Genomic DNA, 20,359 nt, shown 5'->3' on the forward strand with positions numbered 1-20,359 from the left:
ATTACAGAGGAGGAAGTGCTGGATGTCTTGAAACAGGTAAAGGTGGATAAGTCCCCAGGACCTGATCAGGTGTACCCTCGAACTCTGTGGGAAGCTAGACAAGTGACTGCTGGGCCTCTTGCTGAGATATTTGTATCATTGATAGTCACAGGTGAGGTGCCGGAAGACTGGAGGATGGCAAACGTGGTGCCACTGTTTAAGAAGGGTGGTAAGGACAAGCCAGGGAACTATAGACCGTTGAGCCTCACCTTGATGGTGGGCAAGTTGTTGGAAGGAATCCTGAGGGACAGGGTGTACATGTATTTGGAAAGGCAAGGACTGATTCGGGATAGTCAACATGGCTTTGTGCATGGGAAATCATGTCTCACAAACTTGATTGAGTTTTTTGAAGAAGTAACAAAGAAGATTAATGAGGGCAGAGCAGTAGATATGATCCTAATGGACTTCAGTAAGGTGTTCGACTAGGTTCCCCATGGGATACTGATTAGCAAGGTTAGATCTCATGGAATACAGGGAGAACGAGCCATTTGGATACAGAACTGGCTCAAAGGTAGAAGACAGAATGTGGTGGTGGAGGATTGTTTTTCAGACTGGAGGTCTGTAACCAATGGAGTGCCACAAGGATCGGTGGTAGACCCTCTACTTTTTGTCATTTACGTAAATGATTGGGATGCGAGCATAACAGGCATAGTTAGTAAGTTTGCAGATGGCACCAAAATTGGAGGTGTAGTGGACAGCGAAGGGGGTTACCTCAGATTACAATGGGATCTGGACCAGATGGGCCAATGGGCTGAGAAGTGGCAGGTGGACTTTAATTCAGATAAATGTGAGGTGCTGCATTTTGGAAAAGCAATTCTTAGCAGGACTTATACACTTAATGGTAAGGTCCTAGGGAGTGTTGCTGAACAAGAAGACCTTGGAGTGCAGGTTCACAGCTCCTTGAAAGTGGAGTCGCAGGTAGATAGGATAGTGAAGAAGGTGTTTGGTATGCTTTCCTTTATTGGTCAAAGTATTGAGTACAGGGATTGGGAGGTAATGTTGCAGCTGTACAGGACATTGGTTAAGCCACTGTTGGAATATTGCGTGCATTTCTGGTCTCCTTCCTAACTTGAAAGGATTCAGAAAAGATTTACAAGGATGTTGCCAGGGTTGGAGGATCTGAGCTACAGGGAGAGGCTGCACAGGTTGGGGCTGTTTTCCCTGGAGCGTCGGAGGCTGAGGGGTGACCTTATAGGGGCTTACAAAATTATGAGGGGCATGGATAGGATAAGTAGACAAAGTCCTTTCCCTGGGGTCAGGAAGTCCAGAACTAGAGGACATAGGTTTAGGGTGAGAGGGGAAAGATATAAAAGAGACCTAAGGGGCAATGTTTTCATGCAGAGGGTGGTACGTGTATGGAATGAGCTGCCAGAGGATGTGGTGGTGGCTAGTACTATTGCAACATTTAAGAGGTATTTGGATGGGTATATGAATAGGAAGGGTTTGGAGGGATATGGGCCGGGTGCTGGCAGGTGGGACTAGATTGGGTTGGGATATCTGGTCAGAATGGACCGGTTGGACCGAAGGGTCTGTTTCCATGCTGTACATCTCTACGACTCTAAGAAATTCCAATGATCCAAAAATGTGAATGTTTCTCCCATATACCAGCTCTTCAGCCACACATTAATCTGCTCGATCCTCCTATTCCTACCCTCACTAGCTCATAGCACTGGGAGTAATCCAGATATTACTAACTAGAGGGCATATATTTAGGGTGAGAGGGGAAAGATATAAAAGAGCCCTAAGGGGCAACTTTTTCATACAGAGGCTGGTACGTACATAGAATGAGCTGCCAGAGTAAGTGGTGGAGGCTAGTATAATTGCAACATTTAAGAGGCATTTGGATGGGTAAATGAACAGGAAGGGTTTGGAGGGATATGGGCCGGTGCTGGCAGGTTGGACTAGATTGGGTTGGGATATCTGGTTGGACCAAAGGGTCTGCTTCCGTGCTGTACATCTCTATAACTCTATGACCTCCTTTTTAAATTCCTGCCGAACTCCCTGTAATCTCCATTCAGAATTTCATCCTTTTCCCTTCCTATGTCGTTGATACCAATGTAACAGTGACCTTCTGCTGGTCCCTCTTACCTTTGAGAACATTTAGCACCCTCTGTGAGGCATCCTTGATCCTCATTCCAGGCAACACTCCATTCTGATTTTTTTGCTGCTGGCCAAAACGGCCCCTGACTAGTGAGTCCTTTAACACAATCAATCGCTTAGAACCCGATGTACCCCTCATTACAGTATAGCCAGCGTTGATACCAGAAACTTGATTGTTCGTGCTACATTCCCCTGAAAGTCCATCATCCCTACATTTTCCAAAGCAGCACATTTTTTTTTTGAAATGGGGATAGCCACAGAACACTCTTGTACAACCACCTACCTTTCTTGGAGTTAATCATGACTGTATCTGCGGCTTTTGTCCCTTCCTATAACTGCCATCCATCACACCCCCAGCTCTTGTAAATTCTTCATTGCCTCTAACTGTCGCTTCAACCGATCCATTCGATCTGACAGGATTCGCAACCAACATTTATTGCAGATATAATCCTCAGTAACCCGTAAACTCTCCCTAAACTCTCACATCCGACAAGAGGAGCATATCACTCTACTATAGGCTATTAGGCTTCCTCCAAGTTACAGACCCAGAAAATAGCACTGTCTTACTGCTCTACAAAACACTGCTCCAGGCTAACTTAATACTTATGGCATATACTTTTATAATTTAATCAAGAGACAGATCCCAATAAAAACATATAATCAAGAACGAACCCACTCTACTCACTATTGTAGATTTACAGCAAGGCTCTACTTAAAACTATTCTCTTATCTGTTTCTGTGCTGTAACCTCTCCCAAGCAGGCTCTTCCAAGATCAGTTGTGAATTTTGCTGTTTGTTAAGTTTTCCTAGACACACTCTGATGTCCAGCGATACATGAATTCAAACAGCAAAGGCTGTAACTGCGCAAATTCACTGCTGTGTCAGTTAGTAGTGTGGGTATCTTTCCCTCTCTCCCTTACAGACCATGTGCTTGCTGTCTTTGTCTGTCTTTCGCCTTTTTAACAGTGCTGTTGTTTTGACTTTTTTTTTCAAAGTTCCAAATGAATACTAATAGCATATAGAATACTAATTGCTGCTCATGGAATTCAAGGAAATCACCTCCAACACCTAAAATACCTCAATAAAGGAGCAGCCTGTTCCAGCCAAAACTTTTTCCCATCCTGTATCTTGGATTACCCAGAATCCTACAGAAGATTTCAAAGGTTTGGTTATCTATGAAGGAAATCTTTGAAATTAAAGTAGAATATTAGTTGCGAAATATTCTGAAGTATGATCACAAAATTACAGTCTGAATCTCATAACTTTGTTTTTGGAGTCACATGTAGACCAGACCAGGTAAGGATGACAGATTTATTTCCCTAAAGGACATTAGTTCAGTAAATGGGTCTTGGTCACCACCAGGCTCGCTATTTATTTCAGATTTTTATCGAATACAAATTTCACCATCTCTCATGGTGGGAATTGAATCACTTCTCCAAAACATAATATTGCCAACCTCCACAGAGGGTCTCAGAAACACTTGTCTTTCCCTCAACCGAGGACTCCCCAGTATCTTGGCTGACAGGGCCCTCAACAGTGTCCAACTCATCTCCCACACTTATGCCCTGACTCCTTCTCTTTCCATCCCACAACAATTGGGTCCCCCGGTCCTCACTTACTAGATACATCTTCTACTGCCCTCCCCTGTCAGCATTCCTGAAGGGCCATTCCTTCTAGGAGTGGATCAGGATGTCCTCCTCTACTCCCAACACCCCCATGGCACCTTCCCATAGAAGGTGTAACACCTATCTGTTTACTTCCTCCCTCCTCACCATTCAAGGCTCAGGACACACCTTCCAGGTGAAGCAGTGATTTACCTGCACTTCGCTCAATCTAGTCTACTGTCTTAGCTGTTCACAATCTTGTCTTCTCTACAGTGGGGAGACAAAATGCAGTCTGCATGACCGTTTTGCAGAACACCTGTGTCCTGTGTGCAAAAATGTCCCTGAGTTTCAGGTTGCATCTCTCTCTTTTTCTCTCTCTCTCTCCAGGCTCCATCTCCACGAACCCCAACCCTTTCCCCTCAAAAAACAACCCATCTTCCCCATAAATACCACTTTTTTCTGGTGGCTCTGTTCTAATCATCAGATTCAAAATGTTAACTCTTATTTCTTCCCATAGATGCTGCCATACCTGCTGGGTTTCTCCAACAATTTCTGCTTTTGTTCCTCAGAACATTAACCTGGAGCTCTACTAGCCCTTTACTAGCCCAGTGACAATATCACAATGCCAATACCTTCCTCTGAGGGTACTGAAAGGACTAGCAGGTTACTGAAAAGATCAGTGCTTGGATGTCAGCTATTTACAATCATCAGGGAGGGTTACAAAGAGGTTTGACTGGGATGTTGGCAGGTTAAACGCATGAAAAAGTGGCACATGGAAAGTAATGTGGAAAAATACAAAGTTATGTGCATTAGTAGGAAAGCGGAATATATTTTAAATGATGAAAAACTGTAATATGTTGTACACACATCACAGAAGTGAATACGCTGCAAGGAATTTGAAAAGCAAATTGGTTGTCATGGTCCCTTTCCAACCAACAATGTTGAGAAGGTTCTCTTGACTCATAACTGGTACAAGGCGGCTATCATGTCAGAAGATTTATCGACTGCCCGTGAGCACAGGTCTAATATCTGTAAAGATTGTTGCTTTCGTCAACAGAAATAGTGCCAGAAGTCTGGAGGATAGCAAATGTTGTCCCCTTTTCAAGAAGGAGAGTAGAGACAACCCTGGTAAATATAGACCAGTGAGCCTTACATTGGTTGAGGGTAAAGTGTTAGAAAGGATTATAAGAGAATTTATAATCATCTAGAAAGGAATAATTTGATTAGGGATAGTCAAAGTGGTTTTGAGATAGGTCATGCCTCACAAACCTTATTGAGTTCTTTGAGAAAGTGACCAAACAGGTAGATGAGGGTAAAGCTGTCGATGTGGTGTATATGGATTTCAGTAAAGCATTTGATAAGGCTGTTGCACAAGTACAGAGACATGGGATTGAGGGTGATTTAGGGGTTTGGATCAGAAATTGGCTAGCTGAAAGAAGACAGAGGACTGATGGGAAATGTTCATCCTGGAGTTCAGTTACTAGTGGTGTCCCACAAGGATCTGTTTGGGGCCAATGCTGAAATGACCCGGATGAAGGTGTAGAAAGAGGAGTTAGTAAAATCGCGAATGACACTAAAAGTTGGTGGAGTTGTGGGCAGTGTGGAAGGATGTTGCTGGTTAAAGAGGGACAAAGATAAGCTACAAAGCGGGCTGAGAGGTGGCAAATGGAGTTTAATGCGGAAAAGTGTGAGGTGATTCACTTCGGAAGGAGTAACAGGAGTGCTAGGCCAATGGTAAGATTCTTGGCAGTGACGATGAGCAGAATGATCTCGGCATTCGAATGCATAGATCCCTGAATGTTGCCACCCAGGTTGATAGGGTTAAAAAGGTGCATGGTGTACTAGCTTTTATTGGTAGAGGGATTGAATATTGGAGCCATGAGGTTATGCTTTAGCTGTACCAAACTCTGGTGCAGCTGTACTCGGAGTATTACGTACAGTTCTGGTCGCTGCATTATCGGAAGGATATGGAAGTATTGGAAAGGGTTCAGAGGAGATTTACTAGGATGTTGCCTGGTATGGAGGTAAAGTCTTATGAGGAAAGACTGAGGCACTTGAGGCTGTTTTTGTTAAAGAGAAGAAGATTAAGAGGTGACTTAATTGAGGCAAACAAGGTGATCAGAGGATTAGATAGGGTAGAGGCCTTTTTCCTCGGATGGTGATGGCTAGCACAAGGGTACATAGCTTCAAACTGAAGGGTGATAGATAAAGGACAGATGTCAGATGTAGGTTCTTTTCTGGGAGAGTAGTAAAAGCGTGGAATGCCCTGCCTACAACAGTAGTAGACTCGCCAACTTTAAGGACTCTTAAATGGTCATGGGATAAATATGTGGATGATAATGGAATTGTGTAGGTTAGATTTAGATGAGATTAGATTACAGTGTGGAAACAGGCCCTTCGGCCCATCAAGACCACACCGACCCGCCGAAGCGAAACCCACCCCATACCCCTACATTTACCCCTTACCTAACACTACGGGCAATTTAGTATGGCCAATTCACCTGACCCTGCACATCTTTGGACTGTGGGAGGAAACCCACGCAGACACGGGTAGAACGTGCAAACTCCACACAGTCAGTCGCCTGAGGCGGGAATTGAATGTTAGATGGGCTTCAGATCGCTTTCATGGGTCAGCGCAACATCGAGGGCCGAATGGCCTGTATTGTGCTGTGCTGTATGGTTATCGAGTCATAGAGATGTACAGCATTGAAACAGACCCTTCGGTCCAACCCGTCCATGCCGACCAGATAGCCCAACCCAATCTAGTCCCACCTGCCAGCACCCAGCCCATATCCCTCCAAACCCTTCCTATTCATATACCCATCCAAATGCCTTTTAAAAGTTTCAATTGTACCAGCCTCCATCACTTCCTCGGGCAGCTCATTCCATACACGTACCACCCTCTGTGTGAAAAGGTTGTCCCTGAGGTCTCTTTTATATCTTTCCCCATCTCACCCTACACCTCCAATTTTGGTGTCATCTGCAAACTTACTAACCGTACCTCTTCTGCTCACATCCAAATCATTTATGGAAATGACAAAAAGTAGTGGACCCAGCACCGATCCTTGTAGCACTTCACTGATCACAGGCCTCCAGTCTAAAAAACAACCCTCCACCATCACCCTCAGTCTTCTATCTTTGAGCCAGTTCTGTATTCAAATGACTAGCTCTTCTTGTATTCCATGAGATCTAACCTTGATAACCAGTCTCCCATGGGGAACCTTGTCGAACGCCTAACTGAAGTCCATATAGATCACATCTACCACTCTGCCCTCATCAATCCTTTGTTACTTCTTCAAAAAACTCAATCAAGTTGGTGAGACATGATTTCCCACGCACAAAGCCATGTTGACTATCCCTAATCAGACCTTGCCTTTCTAAATACATGTACATCCTGTTCCTCAGGATTCCCTCCAACAACTTGCCCACCACCAAAGTCAGGCTCACTGGTCTATAGTTCCCTGGCTTGTCCTTATCCCCTTAAACAGTGGCACCACGTTTGCCAACCTCCAGTCTTCTGGCACCTAACCTGTGACTATCGATAATACAAGAGGCCCAGCAATCACTTTTCTAGTTCCCACAGAGTTCTAGGGTACACCTGATCAGGTCCTGGGATTTATCTACCTTTATGCGTTTCAAGACATCCAGCACTTCCTCCTCTGTAATATGGACATTTTGCAAGGTGTCACCATCTATTTTCCGACATTTTATATCTTCCATATCCTTTTCCACAGTAAACACTGATGCAAAATAGTTGTTTAGTATCTCCCCCATTTCCACACAAAGGCTGCCTTGTTGATCTTTGAGGGGCCTTATTCTCTCCCTAGTTACCCTTTTATCCTTAATGTATTTGTAAAAACCTTTTGGATTCTCCTTAGCACTATTTGCCAAAGCTATCTCACGTTTCCTTTTTGTCCTCCTGATTTCTCTCTTAAGTATACTCCTACTGCCTTTATATTCTTCTAAGGATTCACTCGATCCAGCCTGTCTATACCCTACAGGTGCTTCCTTCTTTTTCTTAACCAAACCCTCAATTTCTTTAGTCATCCAGCATTCCCTATACCTACCAGCCTTTCCTTGTTCTATGTTTTATTTTGTGCTTTTTACAATTTGTGTGCTGAAATGAAGAAAAGGAGTATTTTAAATTATTGCTGTGTGTCCTGACATCTGCTCACATAGAACTTCACTGATCACAGGCCTCAAGTCTTGTAAACAACTGTTTGAACAATCAATAACTGAAGTTTTGATCGCAGAAGTGAAGTCGAGGGGTTGTATACAGATGCAACTAGGTGGCAACAAGAAGTTGATTGATCCTGGGACAAATGACCAGTTATTGATGATGAAAGTCTTTTGGCTGCCAAGAACCATGCAATTGGTTCTCAAGTAACTGAACAGCGTGGCACTCAGAACAAGATATAGAGAGAAGTGTTTTGATCTCCACCAGTTCAGGAGCTGTCTCTGTGTTCAAAACGTATGTTAAACCTGAAGAAAACCAATTTATCTTTCCTGCAGTTAACATAAGCTGAGACTTTATTGATAAGTCAAATACCTCCTATGGAATAACCAGAATAACCAGTCTTCTAGTCTTCTATCTCTTGCAAACCAGTGGAAGCATCCAGAGAAAGATAACTAAAACGCAACATTCTGACCAGTATAAGGACCATCTCAACAACCTGTGAATAAGAACCAAACTGCCTCCCAGTTCCCATAATGATTTCCTTGTCTGCACATTTTGTGTTTTGCATTTATCAAGGGATTGGAGTTGTAATTTGTACTGTTATGTGCCATCTGTTTACATGTAGCTTGAGTCTAATTATTTGAAATAAATAACACCATCAGGTGGTGAAGGAGCAGCACTCTGAAAGCTAGTGCTTCCAATTAAACCTGTAACTTGGTGTTGTGTGATTTTTAGCTTTGTACACCCCACTCCAACACCAAATCTCTCAATCTTGAAATAAATAGTAATTCTTCTTAAGTACAAAAACCTGACCTGTGCTCTCTACCAACCTGGGCCTGGAAATCAGGCGAAGTGGTGAATTCTGGTGACAACTCTGAATTGTGGAGCTTGACCTTCAAAGCATCATCCCATTGAGTCATGGCATGTTGGGTGTAGCCAATACTATTTAAAGGCAAGCTGCACTTCCTTAAAGGTGCACTGAGGTAGCAAGGAGTGGGAGTCATTTGAAGACTAAACCTACTCAGACATTAAGGAATGGTTAAACATGAGAAAATGCACCATAGTTTTATGACAAGGTTCTAGTACCATTAACATCATACAGAACCCCCATGAGGTTTGTCAAGCAAATGATGATACTGAGTCACGGGGTGTTATTAGATCCAATGATCAAAAGCTTGATGAAACAGACATGTAACAAGGAAGCAAGGTGGGGTACAGAGGCACAGAGAGAGTTAGGGAGGGAATTCTAGAGTTTGAGGCCTAGGCAATTGAAATGATAGAGCAAGAATAATTGGGAATGTGCAAGGAGCCAGAATTAGAGGAACGTAGACAGAGATTATGAGGTTAGAGAAGATTACAGAGATAGGTAGGAATGACACTCTATTGTGATTTAAAGATAAAAATTGGAATTTAAAATCAAGACTTTGCTTGATCCAGAGTTGGCGGACACAGGGACATTAGGAGAAATGACTTGCTACGAGTTAAAACACGAGCAGCATTATTTTGAATGGGCTCAAGTTTACAGAGAATAGTATGTGGGAGATCAATCAGGAGTGAACTGGAATAGTCACATCCAGTAATAACAAAGGCACGAAGGAGGCTTTCAGCAGCCCGAGACAAAACATGGGGTTAAATTAAACAACAGAGCTGGAAGCTAGCGATCTTAGAAATAGCACAAATATGAGGTTGGAAGCTCATCTTAGGGTCACAGACCGGCTTAATCACAGACCGTTGCCTAGAGAGGGATGGAGTTGGTTGGTAGACATTGGAATTTAGAGCTGGAATGAAAACAATGATTTCTGTCTCCCAGCATTTAATTCGAATAAATGTTTGCTCACTCAGTACTGGATGTCAAATGAGCAGTCAGATAACTCAGTAGCAATGGTGAACTAGAGCTGGGACAATGAATTAGAGTTGTTGGTGAAAAAAGTGGAAAGGAGAAAAGTCCTATATCTGGAATGAGCATGAGGCTCTCCAGAAAGATGTTCAGGATGCAATGAAAAGAAGTAGGCATGGACTGAAGTGTTACAAGTCTTGCCCCAACATCTTGAAGAAGGGCTTATGCCTGAAACGTCGATTCTCCGGCTCCTTGGATGCTGCCTGACCTGCTGCGCTTTTCCAGCAACACATTTTTCAGTTTTACCCCAACATCACCAATGCACTGTTGAAAGAAGTTGAACATTCTTACTCAAATTCTCAAAACAGGTAATTCAACTTCAAGTGGCTTATCCCTTCCATTGCTGCAATAGGCTTGTTCCCTCAACCCAAATCACCCATATATCAACAATCTCTACCAATACCCAATCTCTGCCAATGTGTACCCAAGCCTCTAATCCTATCCATTTACTATGATTCTGAAAAAACTGTATCAAAAGAAATCAATAATTTGTTGTTGACTATAGTACTAAAACCCAATTATTTCTCTCTCTATAGCTGATGTTCCAACCTGCTGACTAGTTCCAGAAATGTCTGCACTTCAGATTCATAGCTTCTATAGCATTTTGCTTAATCTAAGTGGTTTGCCTGCAACACAGAGTGTTTGATGGACTCTGAGATAATGTCATTGACCTCTTGGGAAAATGAAGGGAGCCAAAAGGTAAAAAATGCTTCAGTAAGACAGTACATAACAAGTAAAATAGCTATTTATTGAGGAATTCAATTACCTCAAGGATTGAACAGAATTCAAGTTAACCAAACACACAGCTATGATTCTAAATAATTAATAAACTGGGATTCAAATTTTGTGCGAAGGCCTAGATGCATGGCACTCATCCACTGATTCAGTCAACAAGCACATCGACCTGGACCCAATATACCAACCACTGCAGAGGACAGCTGGAACTGACAACCGGAAGCGGTAGATTCAAACTACTACAAATGCCGGAGGAAAGATCACAGAAGTGCTTCACAGGAGGCTCCCAAGCACTGAGGATGTCACCTAGACAGGGGACGAAACGTCTGCAATACAAATTACCAGCTCGGCGAACAGAACCACAACAATAAACTGGGATAAATATATAATTTGGTAAATAAAAAATAATTTTCTTTTTTTAGATTATGCATGTTACATCAAGATACTAAATTTCTCTAATTATGAGACAATACACTTTGTCAGAACCTATTCTAATCTCATTTATTAACAGTACAGAGAAGCTCCAATTTCAATCTGAGACTTTAACAAAGATAAGTTAACTTCAAATTCTTTTGGAGTAAATCACCTTCAGTTTCAGAATAATGAGTGATAGAAATACATCCCCAAGACTTCAGAATCCTCTTAACAATGAAGTATGTCAGAAAAACTAATAATTATAAATTTTATTTTTCATAGTTAAAGACCAATAAACAGACTGTTACAAGACTAGCAGTGGGTTTCACAGTTTCTTTCTTTAACCATATTTGACAGCAGTCACTCCAAAACCATTCTATAAACCCATCTAACAATATTAAACAATGTATTTTATAACCCCTCCATTGCACAATCGTTCACTGAAACAACAAAAACAAATGTAGAAACCTACAGAAGGCTGAGTGACGTGGGCTATGCCTGGATGTATGGCATAATTGGACAACAAATGCAGTTGGACCCATCTCAACATTGAGAGCAATTCACACCATTTTTTAATGCTTTCCACAGCGGCATGGTGAGTTTTTTTTTAAAACCAGGAAGTGACGAATTGTCAATGAGCCAACCCACCTAGTGATAGGGAACTGGACACCCAACATCTCAGCTCAGACTCAGTACGCATACCTAAGTCCACAGATATTATCACCTGATATGTATCACCCTCTAAGAACCTACATGGCATACCTGTAGCTCACTTACAGGATGCTTATGCATTTAAATGCTGGATCTTGGGGTGATAGCTACCATTGTACCTCTTCATTCAGGGGGACACACCCAGCTTAAGGATTGGATAAGGCTGCATCTTTGCTCACTCTCATAGCATTTACTCATGGATGCCTCCATGGATGCTCACAGCATCCCTGCCTTGCATAGTCTTGTCTTGCCTTAGACTATAAGACCATAGGAGGAGGCCATGGGCCATTCAGCCCACTGAGTTTGCTCTGCTATTTGATTATGGCTAATGTGTTCCATTAGACCATAGACTATAAGATGTAAGAGCAGAATTAGGCCATTCAGTCTATTGAGTCTACTCTGCCATTCAACCATAGTTGAAAGTTTCTCAACCCCATTCTTCTGCCTCTTTCCCATAACCCTTGATCCTCTTACTAATCAAGAACCTATCTATCGCTGTCTTAAATACATTCAATGACTTGGCCTCCACAGCTCTTTGTGGCAATGAGTTCTACAGACTAAGTACCCTTTGGCTGAAGACATTCCCCCTCGTCTCAGTTCTAAAGGGTTGCCTCTTCCCTTGGAGGTTGTGCACTAGCGTCATAGTCTCTCCTACTAATGGAAACATCTTTACACTCCTCTCAGTATTCTATAAGTTTCAATCCGATCCCTCCTCATCCTTCTAAACTCCACTGAGTACAGACCCAGACTCCTCAACTGCTCCTCAGACTGCAAGCCTTCAACCCTGGGATCATTGCTGTAAACCTCCGCTGAACCTCCTCTAAAGCCAGCACTTCCTTTCTTATAGAAAGGGCCGAAAACTGCTCACAATAATCAAATGCAGTCAGACCAGTTTTTTTGTGCTTGGTGTTTCAGACACAGATACCAGGCTCATATTACTGTTGAATAAAAATAGAAAGAACTATTGATGCTGTAAATCAGGAAAAAAAAACGCAGAAATTGCTGGAAAAGCTCAGCAGGCTTGGCAGCATCTGTGGAGAGAAATCAGAATTAACTTTTCGAGTCAAGTGACCCTTCATCATAACTGATGGTAAAGTGTTGGTTTATACCCAGAAGACACATTGGGTGGGGGTGGGGGAGAGAGAGAGTGTTTGAAGGAGTAAATGGTAGGTGGGGATATAGCCCATAGTCAGAGAAAACTGGTTGTGTGTTACTCTTTGGAGGATTGGTGTGGACTTGTTGGGCTGAAGGACCTGTTTCCACATTGTATGCAATCTAATCTAATCTAAAAAACAGTTGGACAGACAAAGGAGTAGATAATGATCCAGGTATGAAAAGATGAGGTTGGAATGGGTCGGGGGACAGAGAAATTGAGAGAACCCTACATGAACATGATGCCAAATTAAACTAATCCCTTCTGCCTGCTCTTGGTCCATATGCCTCCATTTCTTGCATATTCATGTGCTTATGTAAAAGTCCCTTAAATGCCTCTTTCATGTCTGCCTACTACCCCTGTCTGCACCCCAGCATCATGTTCCAGACTCCTACCATACTGTGTAAAAACAACTTGCCCCTCACATCTTCTTTGAACTTTCCCCTTCTCATCTTAAATACATGCCCCTTAGTATAAGATATTTCAACTCTGGGAAAAATATTCCGACCATCCATCCTATCTATACATCTCATAATTTTATAGCCTTCTCAAGGTTTGCATAAACATTTGTAGCTCGGGTGCCAGTTGTTGTAATTCTGGGTATGGTCGCTGAGCTGGGAAGTTGATTTGCAGACATTTCATTCCCTGTCTAGGTAACATCTTCAGTGCTTTGGAGCCTCCTGTGAAGCGTTGCTGTACTGTATCTTCTGGAATTTATTTGGTTCCGTTCCTGCTTCTTCCAGTTGCTGATTCCAGTTGTTCATTCTATCAAGCCTTCTACCAAGTCTCCCATCAGCCTCAGCCACTCTAGAGAAAACAACCCGGGTTTACGAGCCTGTCCATATAGCTCATACTCTCTAATCCTGGCAGTATCCTGGTAAATCTCTTCTGCGCCTCTCCAAAACCTTCACACCCTTCCTGTAATGTGGTGTCCAGAGCTGAATGGAGCACTTTAAGTGTGGCCTAACCAACGTCTTATAAAGCTACAACACCCTCACTCTTGTATTCAGTTCCCTGACCAATAAAGGCAAGCATGCCATATGCCTTCTTTACCACTCTAGCTAATTATGTGGCCACTTATGTGGCCTCTATGGACTTAGACCCCCAGATCCCGCTGTAATTCAATGCTGCTCAGGGTACTGCCATTAACTGTATGCTTTTGACAAGTGATCTTCCAAAGTGCAGTACCTCACATGTGCCCAGATTAAAGACCATCTACTATTTCTCCACCTGTATCTGCAGCTGATCTATACCCCGCCGTATCCTTTGACAAGCTTTTACACTATCCACAACTCCACAGATGTGTCTTGTCTGCAAATTTACTGACCCACCCTTCTACATTTTCATCAAAATCATTTACATAGATCACAAACAAGAGAGGTCAACATACCGATCCCTGTGGAACACCACTAGTCACGGACTTGCAGCCAGAAAAGCACACCTCCACCAGTACTCGCTGCTATCTATGGGCAAGCCAATTCTGAATCCATGCACCCAAGTCACCATGGATCCCATGCATCTTAGTCTTCTGAAAGAGCCTCCTATTAGGTACCTTGTAGAAAATCACATTATGGAACTGGAACTGAAGCTGGACCTGGATGAATTTCAGGTCATTCGGGAGGCGGAGGGGGTTAATGACAGGAGTTACAAGGAGGTAGTCACACTTCAGGTGTAAGAAAGAGGCAGATGGGTTACTGTCAGGGGACGGAAAGGGAACAGGCAGACAGTGCAGGGATCCCCTGTGGCCATTCCCCTCAGCAAGTATGCCATTTTGGATGCTGTTGGGGGGAACTACTTACCAGGTATAAGCAATGGGGCACAGGTCTCTGGCACAGAGTCTGTCCTGTTGCTCAGGAGGGAAGGGGGAAGAGGAGCAGAGTATTAGTCATTGGGGACTCCATAGTTAGGGGGACAGATAGGAGGTTCTGTGGGAATGAGCGAGACTCACAGTTGGTGTGTTGCCTCTCAGGTGCCAGGGCTCGTGATATATCAGACTGTGTTTTTGGGATCCTTGAAGGGGAGGGGAAGCAACCCCAAGTCGTGGTCCACGTAGGCACTAATGACATAAGCAGAAATTCAGGGAGCTAGGGTGGAAGCTAAGAGCTAGGACAAACAGAGTTATTACCTCTGGTTTGTTACCCATGCCACATGCTAGTGAGGGGAAGAATAGGGAGAGAGAAGGGTTGAACACAAGGTTACAGGGGTGATACAGGAGGGAGGGTTTCGGATACCTGGATAATTGGGGCTCTTTCTAGGGTAGGTGGGACCTCTACAAACAGGATGGTTTACACCTGAAGCAGAGGGGTACCAATATCCCGGGAGTGCTCTTCGGGAGGGTTTAAACTAATCCAGCAGGGAGATGGGAACCCGAATTAGTCATTCCAGTGTCCAGGAGATCGAGAGTAGTGAGTTAAGAAATATAGTTTCACGATCACAAGAGTGCACTGGCAAGCAGGAAGGTGATTTGAAGTGTGTCTACGTCAGTGCCAGGAGCATCCGAAATAAGGTGGATGAACTTGGGTTGGTACCTGGGATTTCGGTGTTGTGGTCATTTCAGAGGCATAGATAGAGCAGGGACAGGAATGGTTGTTGCAGGTTCCAGGATTTAAATGTTTCAGTAACACAGAACACAGAAGATGGTGAAAGAGGGGGAGGTGTGACATTGTTACTCAAGGACAGTATTACGGTTGGAGAAAGGATGTTTGAGGACTTGTCTAGTGAGGTAGTATGGGCAGAGGTTAGAAACAGGAAAGGAGAGGTCACCTTGTTGGGAGTTTACTACAGGCCTCCGAATAGTTCTAGAGACATAGAGGAAAGGATTGCAAAGTTGATTCTGGATAGGAGCAAGAGTAACAGGGTAGTTGATATGGAGGACTTTAACTTTCCAAATATTGACTGGAAACACTATAGTTTGAGTACTTTAGATGGGTCAGTTTTTGTCCAATGTGTGCAGGAGGGTTTCCTCACACAGTATGGAGACAGGCCAACAAGGGGTGTGGCCACATTGGATTTGGTACTAGATAATGTACCTGGACTGGTCTTAATTTGGAGGTAAGTGAGCACTTTGGTGATAGTGACCACAATTCAGTTATGTTTACTTTAATGATGGAAAGAGACAGGTATAAACCACAGGGCAAGAGTTATAACAGGGGGAAAGGCAATTATTATGCAATGAGGTAAGATTAAGGATGCATACGATGGGGAAGGAAACTGCATAGGCTGGGCACAATTGAAATGTGGACCTTATTCAATGACCAGCTACTGTCTGTCTTTGATAAGTATGCACCTGTCAGGCAGGGAGGAAGTGGTCGAGTAAGGGAGCCGTGCTTTACTAAGGGAGTTGAATGTCTTGTCAAGAGGAAGAAGGTGGCTGACGTTAGGATGAGACATGAAGACTCAGTTGGGTGCTTGAGAGTGACAAACCAGCCAGGAAAGATCTAAAGAGAGACTAAGAAGAGTAAGGAAGGTTCATGAGAAGTTATTGGCGGATAAGATCAAGAAAAACCCTAAGGCTTTCTATAGGTATATCAGGAATACAAGAATGTCGAAAGTAAGATTAGGGCCAATCAAGGATAGAAGTAGGAAGTTGTGGGTGGACTCAGAGGAGATGAGGAGGTGTTAAATGAATATTTTTCGTCGGTATTAACACTGGAAAAAGACAATGTGGTCGAGGGGAATACTGAGATACAGGTTACTAGATGAGATGGGATTGAGGTTCACAAGGAGGTGGTGTTAGCCAAATGGGATTTATCCTAGGATTCTCTGGGAAGCCAGGGAGGAGATTGTAGTGTCTTGGACCTTGGTCTTTATGTCGTCACTGTGCCAAAAGACTGGAGGATAGCAAAGTTGTTCCCTTGTTCAGGAAGGGGAGTAAAGACAACCCTGGAAATTATAGACCAGTGAGCCTTACTTTGGTTGTGGGAAAAGTGTTGGAAAAGCTTATAAGAGATAGGACTTATAATAATCTAGAAATGAATAAGTTGATTAGGGAAGGATAGGCCATGCCTCACAAACCTTATTGAGTTCTTTGAGAAGGTGACCAAACAGGTGGATGAGGGTAAAGCCGTTGATGTGGTGTATGTGAATTTTGGTAAGGCGTTTGATAAGGTTCCCTACGGTTTCCTGAAGAAGGGCCTGTGCCCGAAACGTCGAATCTCCTGTTCCCTGGATGCTGCCTGACCTGCTGTGCTGTTCCAGCAATAAAGTTTCAACTTTGATCTCCAGCATCTGCAGACCTCACTTTCTCCTCCCTACGGTAGGCTATTGAACAAAATACAGAGGCATGGGATTGAGGGTGATTTAGCGGTTTGGATCAGAAATTGGCTAGCTGAAAGAAGACAGAGGGTGGTGTTTGATGGGAAATGTTTATTTTGGAGTTCAGTTACTAGTGATGTACTGCAAGGTTTGGGGCCATTTCTGTTTGTCATTTTTATAAATTACCTGGATGGGGGTGCACAGGGTAGGGTTAGTAAATTTAGGCGGATGACACTAAGGTTGGTAGAGTTGTGGATAGTGATGAAGGATATATGTCACCTTTTCAACATTTGCTATCCTCCAGTCTCGCTCCTATCAAGGATCATCTTTGCTACCCTAGCCTCTACATCACTGGAACTATTTGGATGCCTATAGAAAGTTCCTTTCCTGTTTCTAATCCCAGCCCATACTATCTCAATGGACGAGTCCTTAAACGCCCTTTCTGCAACTGTAATACTGTCCTTGATTATCAATGTCACACCTCCACCCCTTATCATTTTCTCTGTTCTTACTGAAACATCTAAATCGCAGAATCTGCAATAACCATTCGTGTCCCTGCTTTACCCATGTCTCTGAAATGACCACAACATCGAAATCCCAGGTACCAACCTATGCTGCAATTCACCCACCTTAAACCCCGATTCTCCTGGCATTGAAGTAGACACACTTCAAACCAATGTTCTGCTTGCTGGTGCCTTCTTGCAACCTTGAAACCTTAATTCTAACCTCACTGCTCTCAACCTCCTGCATACTCAAAATACAATTTCGGTTCCCATCCCATTAACTAGGATGTTGCCTGGTATGGAGGGAACATCTTATGAAGAAAGGCTGAGGGATTTGAGTCTTTTTTAATTGCAGAGAAGAAGGTGACTTAATTGAGACAGAAAAGATAATCAGAGGGTTATATAGGGTGGATACTGAGAGCCTTTTTCCTCAGATTGGGTACACTGGTCAATTTGGAGTGCGAGAGTTTTCTTTTAATAAAGGGGTCCAAAAAAATAGCATTAGTTAATTCCTACCTTTGCTTTGCTTTCCTCCACAACAAATTTACGAAGTCTTTGTCCTCTTCCTACAGAAAATCTTTGACCTGCATCTGCTTCACTCCCTCTAAGACTGCTTGTTGGTCCAAATGTCCGTTTCTCACTGACCACCCTCTTTTCCTGTAAATGTGAAGTGGTACAAATAAATCAGACCACAGCAGCAACAACAAATAACCTTATACACATACATTCCCCATCTTGCAAGAACAGGTAAAAGGCAGCGAATATTTAGCTTTTCCTTAACAAACAGCTCAATGTAATTTTATTAATATATCAACAAGATATGCATAAAAGATGAAGGTAGCACAAAAATAATTGAATCATACAAATAAGCTGCTCTTATACATACTTTAATTTTGCTGGTCAGGCATATTTAAACTTCTATGATTTTAACAATTTTAAAAAATTTATATATTCTTCTCTCCTTAAACAGCCTATCTTCAAATATCTTACCGATTCCATTATGGTTAGAGTAACTCTGGCAAAGATTGCTCTTCCTTACCCCACTATCAATCTTTTTGTACCCTAGCAATACATCCTTCACCTTCTTTAATGCTGGTGCACATGATTTACCATGGCAACAACATTTAAAGTTGCATGTATGCTGAATACCTCCGACTTGAACTCCTCATCACAGCTCGTAAGCTATCTGTTGTCTTTTTGTCAAATCTCCCATTTAACATGCAGTGTTGAATGAGTCAGAAATTCTTCCAGTTATTGGTTGCAAAGAATTAGGATTTCATCTTTTGGCCATTTCATAAACCCTTGCCCATTATCTGTAGCTTCACTAGACTACCTGGTAACAGAATACACCATCCAAATTCAGCATATGCTTAGGTTATCGTGCCTAAAATTGCTCTCTAACATAAATAAATGAGCAATCTTGAAGAAGAGCAGAAATTATAAAATCTTTGTTCCACCCAATACAGAAAATTTCACCGCATTAGTTTTTTAACTATTTACAATGAAAGAAAAATGCTAGAAAAACAGATAACGTGGTAGTTTTAATTATCCTAATATAAGACTAGAAAATAATGTCTAAAGGAAAAGGGGTGGAGAGAATGTTTAAAACATTTACAAAGGTGGATAATTTCAAATGGCACCGGAAATGTTGGTGAGAATACACGCTCACTCCTGACACTTTTCCTGCAGCTAACTGGACAAAGGATGGACTTTAGTCCTTTCTGGACAGGAGGGTACACTTCAGAGAGTTGTTAATCAATCAAATCGGCCAGTAGTTCTTTAGCTCAGAGGGTCCAGTGGGAACAGTGGTCACTACTGGAACTACACTGAGTACCACACTAAACACTATATAGGACAAACAGGAAGACAGCTAACGATCCGCATCCATGAACACCAACTAGCCACGAAACGACACGACCAGCTATCCTTAGTAGCCACACACACAGACAACAAGCAACATGAATTCGACTGGGACAACATAGCCAGGGGACGAAACGTTTGCAACAAAAACTTCCAGCTCGGCGAACAGAACCACAACAGCAAAATTTAGTGTGGTGAAAATTGGCTTTTGGTGTAGTGCGAGGTAATAAGGAACATGGACGTCTTTTGGGGGTGGAGGGGTGTGTTCACAGCAATCAGACGATGTCCATAATGAGCTGCACGTCCTGCCAAAATTTTCTGTTGTCTATATGCAAAGTGCTACTAGAAAATGGCAGGGACAATGACCAGAGTGGGCAAACCAAGTGTAGTCACTCCAATGTACAAAAACATGGGATACATTCTTGCTGAAGGTTCAAACATTGCAGAACTGTACATAAAGCAGCCATTTGCAAACCTTAACTACACATATAATCATTTCATCACCCATTTGGTGTGTATGCCAGTGGTCATTACAATTTGGAGGGTTGGAATATAAAGCTCTAGTGAGGCCCGACTTCGAATATTGTGTCCAAGTTAGGCCCCACTGACACTGGAGCATGTCTAATGGTTATTCACACGGATGATGCCTGGAATGGTAGACTTAACATATGATGAACGCTGAGGATCTCGGGATTGTATTAATTAGAGTTTAGAAGGTTGAGGGGAGATCTAATAGAAACTTACAAGATAATGCAAGGCTTAGAAAGGGTGGATGCTGGGAAGTTGTTTCCATTAGGCGGAGAGACTAGGACCCGTGGGCACAGCCTTAGAGGGGGTCAATTTAGAACGGAAATGAGGAGACATTTCTTCAGCCACAGAGTGGTGGGCCTGTGGTATTCATTGCCATGGAAC

At 42.9% G+C, this 20,359-nt stretch overlaps 1 protein-coding gene across 7 annotated transcripts in view; it reads right to left on the minus strand.

Annotated features, from left to right (window-relative positions):
• Nucleotides 1–20,359, minus strand: part of LOC122553883 (coiled-coil domain-containing protein 9-like) — a 284,191-nt gene that overhangs the window by 173,927 nt on the left and 89,905 nt on the right. For all 7 annotated transcript variants that reach the window (XM_043698346.1, XM_043698344.1, XM_043698343.1 and 4 more), the window contains one exon: nt 18,104–18,244. In XM_043698346.1, the coding sequence (XP_043554281.1) occupies nt 18,104–18,244 (141 nt within the window). The remainder of the gene's footprint in view (nt 1–18,103; nt 18,245–20,359) is intronic.

Source organism: Chiloscyllium plagiosum, chromosome 10, assembly GCF_004010195.1.
Source record: "Chiloscyllium plagiosum isolate BGI_BamShark_2017 chromosome 10, ASM401019v2, whole genome shotgun sequence".
Lineage (NCBI taxonomy): Eukaryota > Metazoa > Chordata > Chondrichthyes > Orectolobiformes > Hemiscylliidae > Chiloscyllium > Chiloscyllium plagiosum.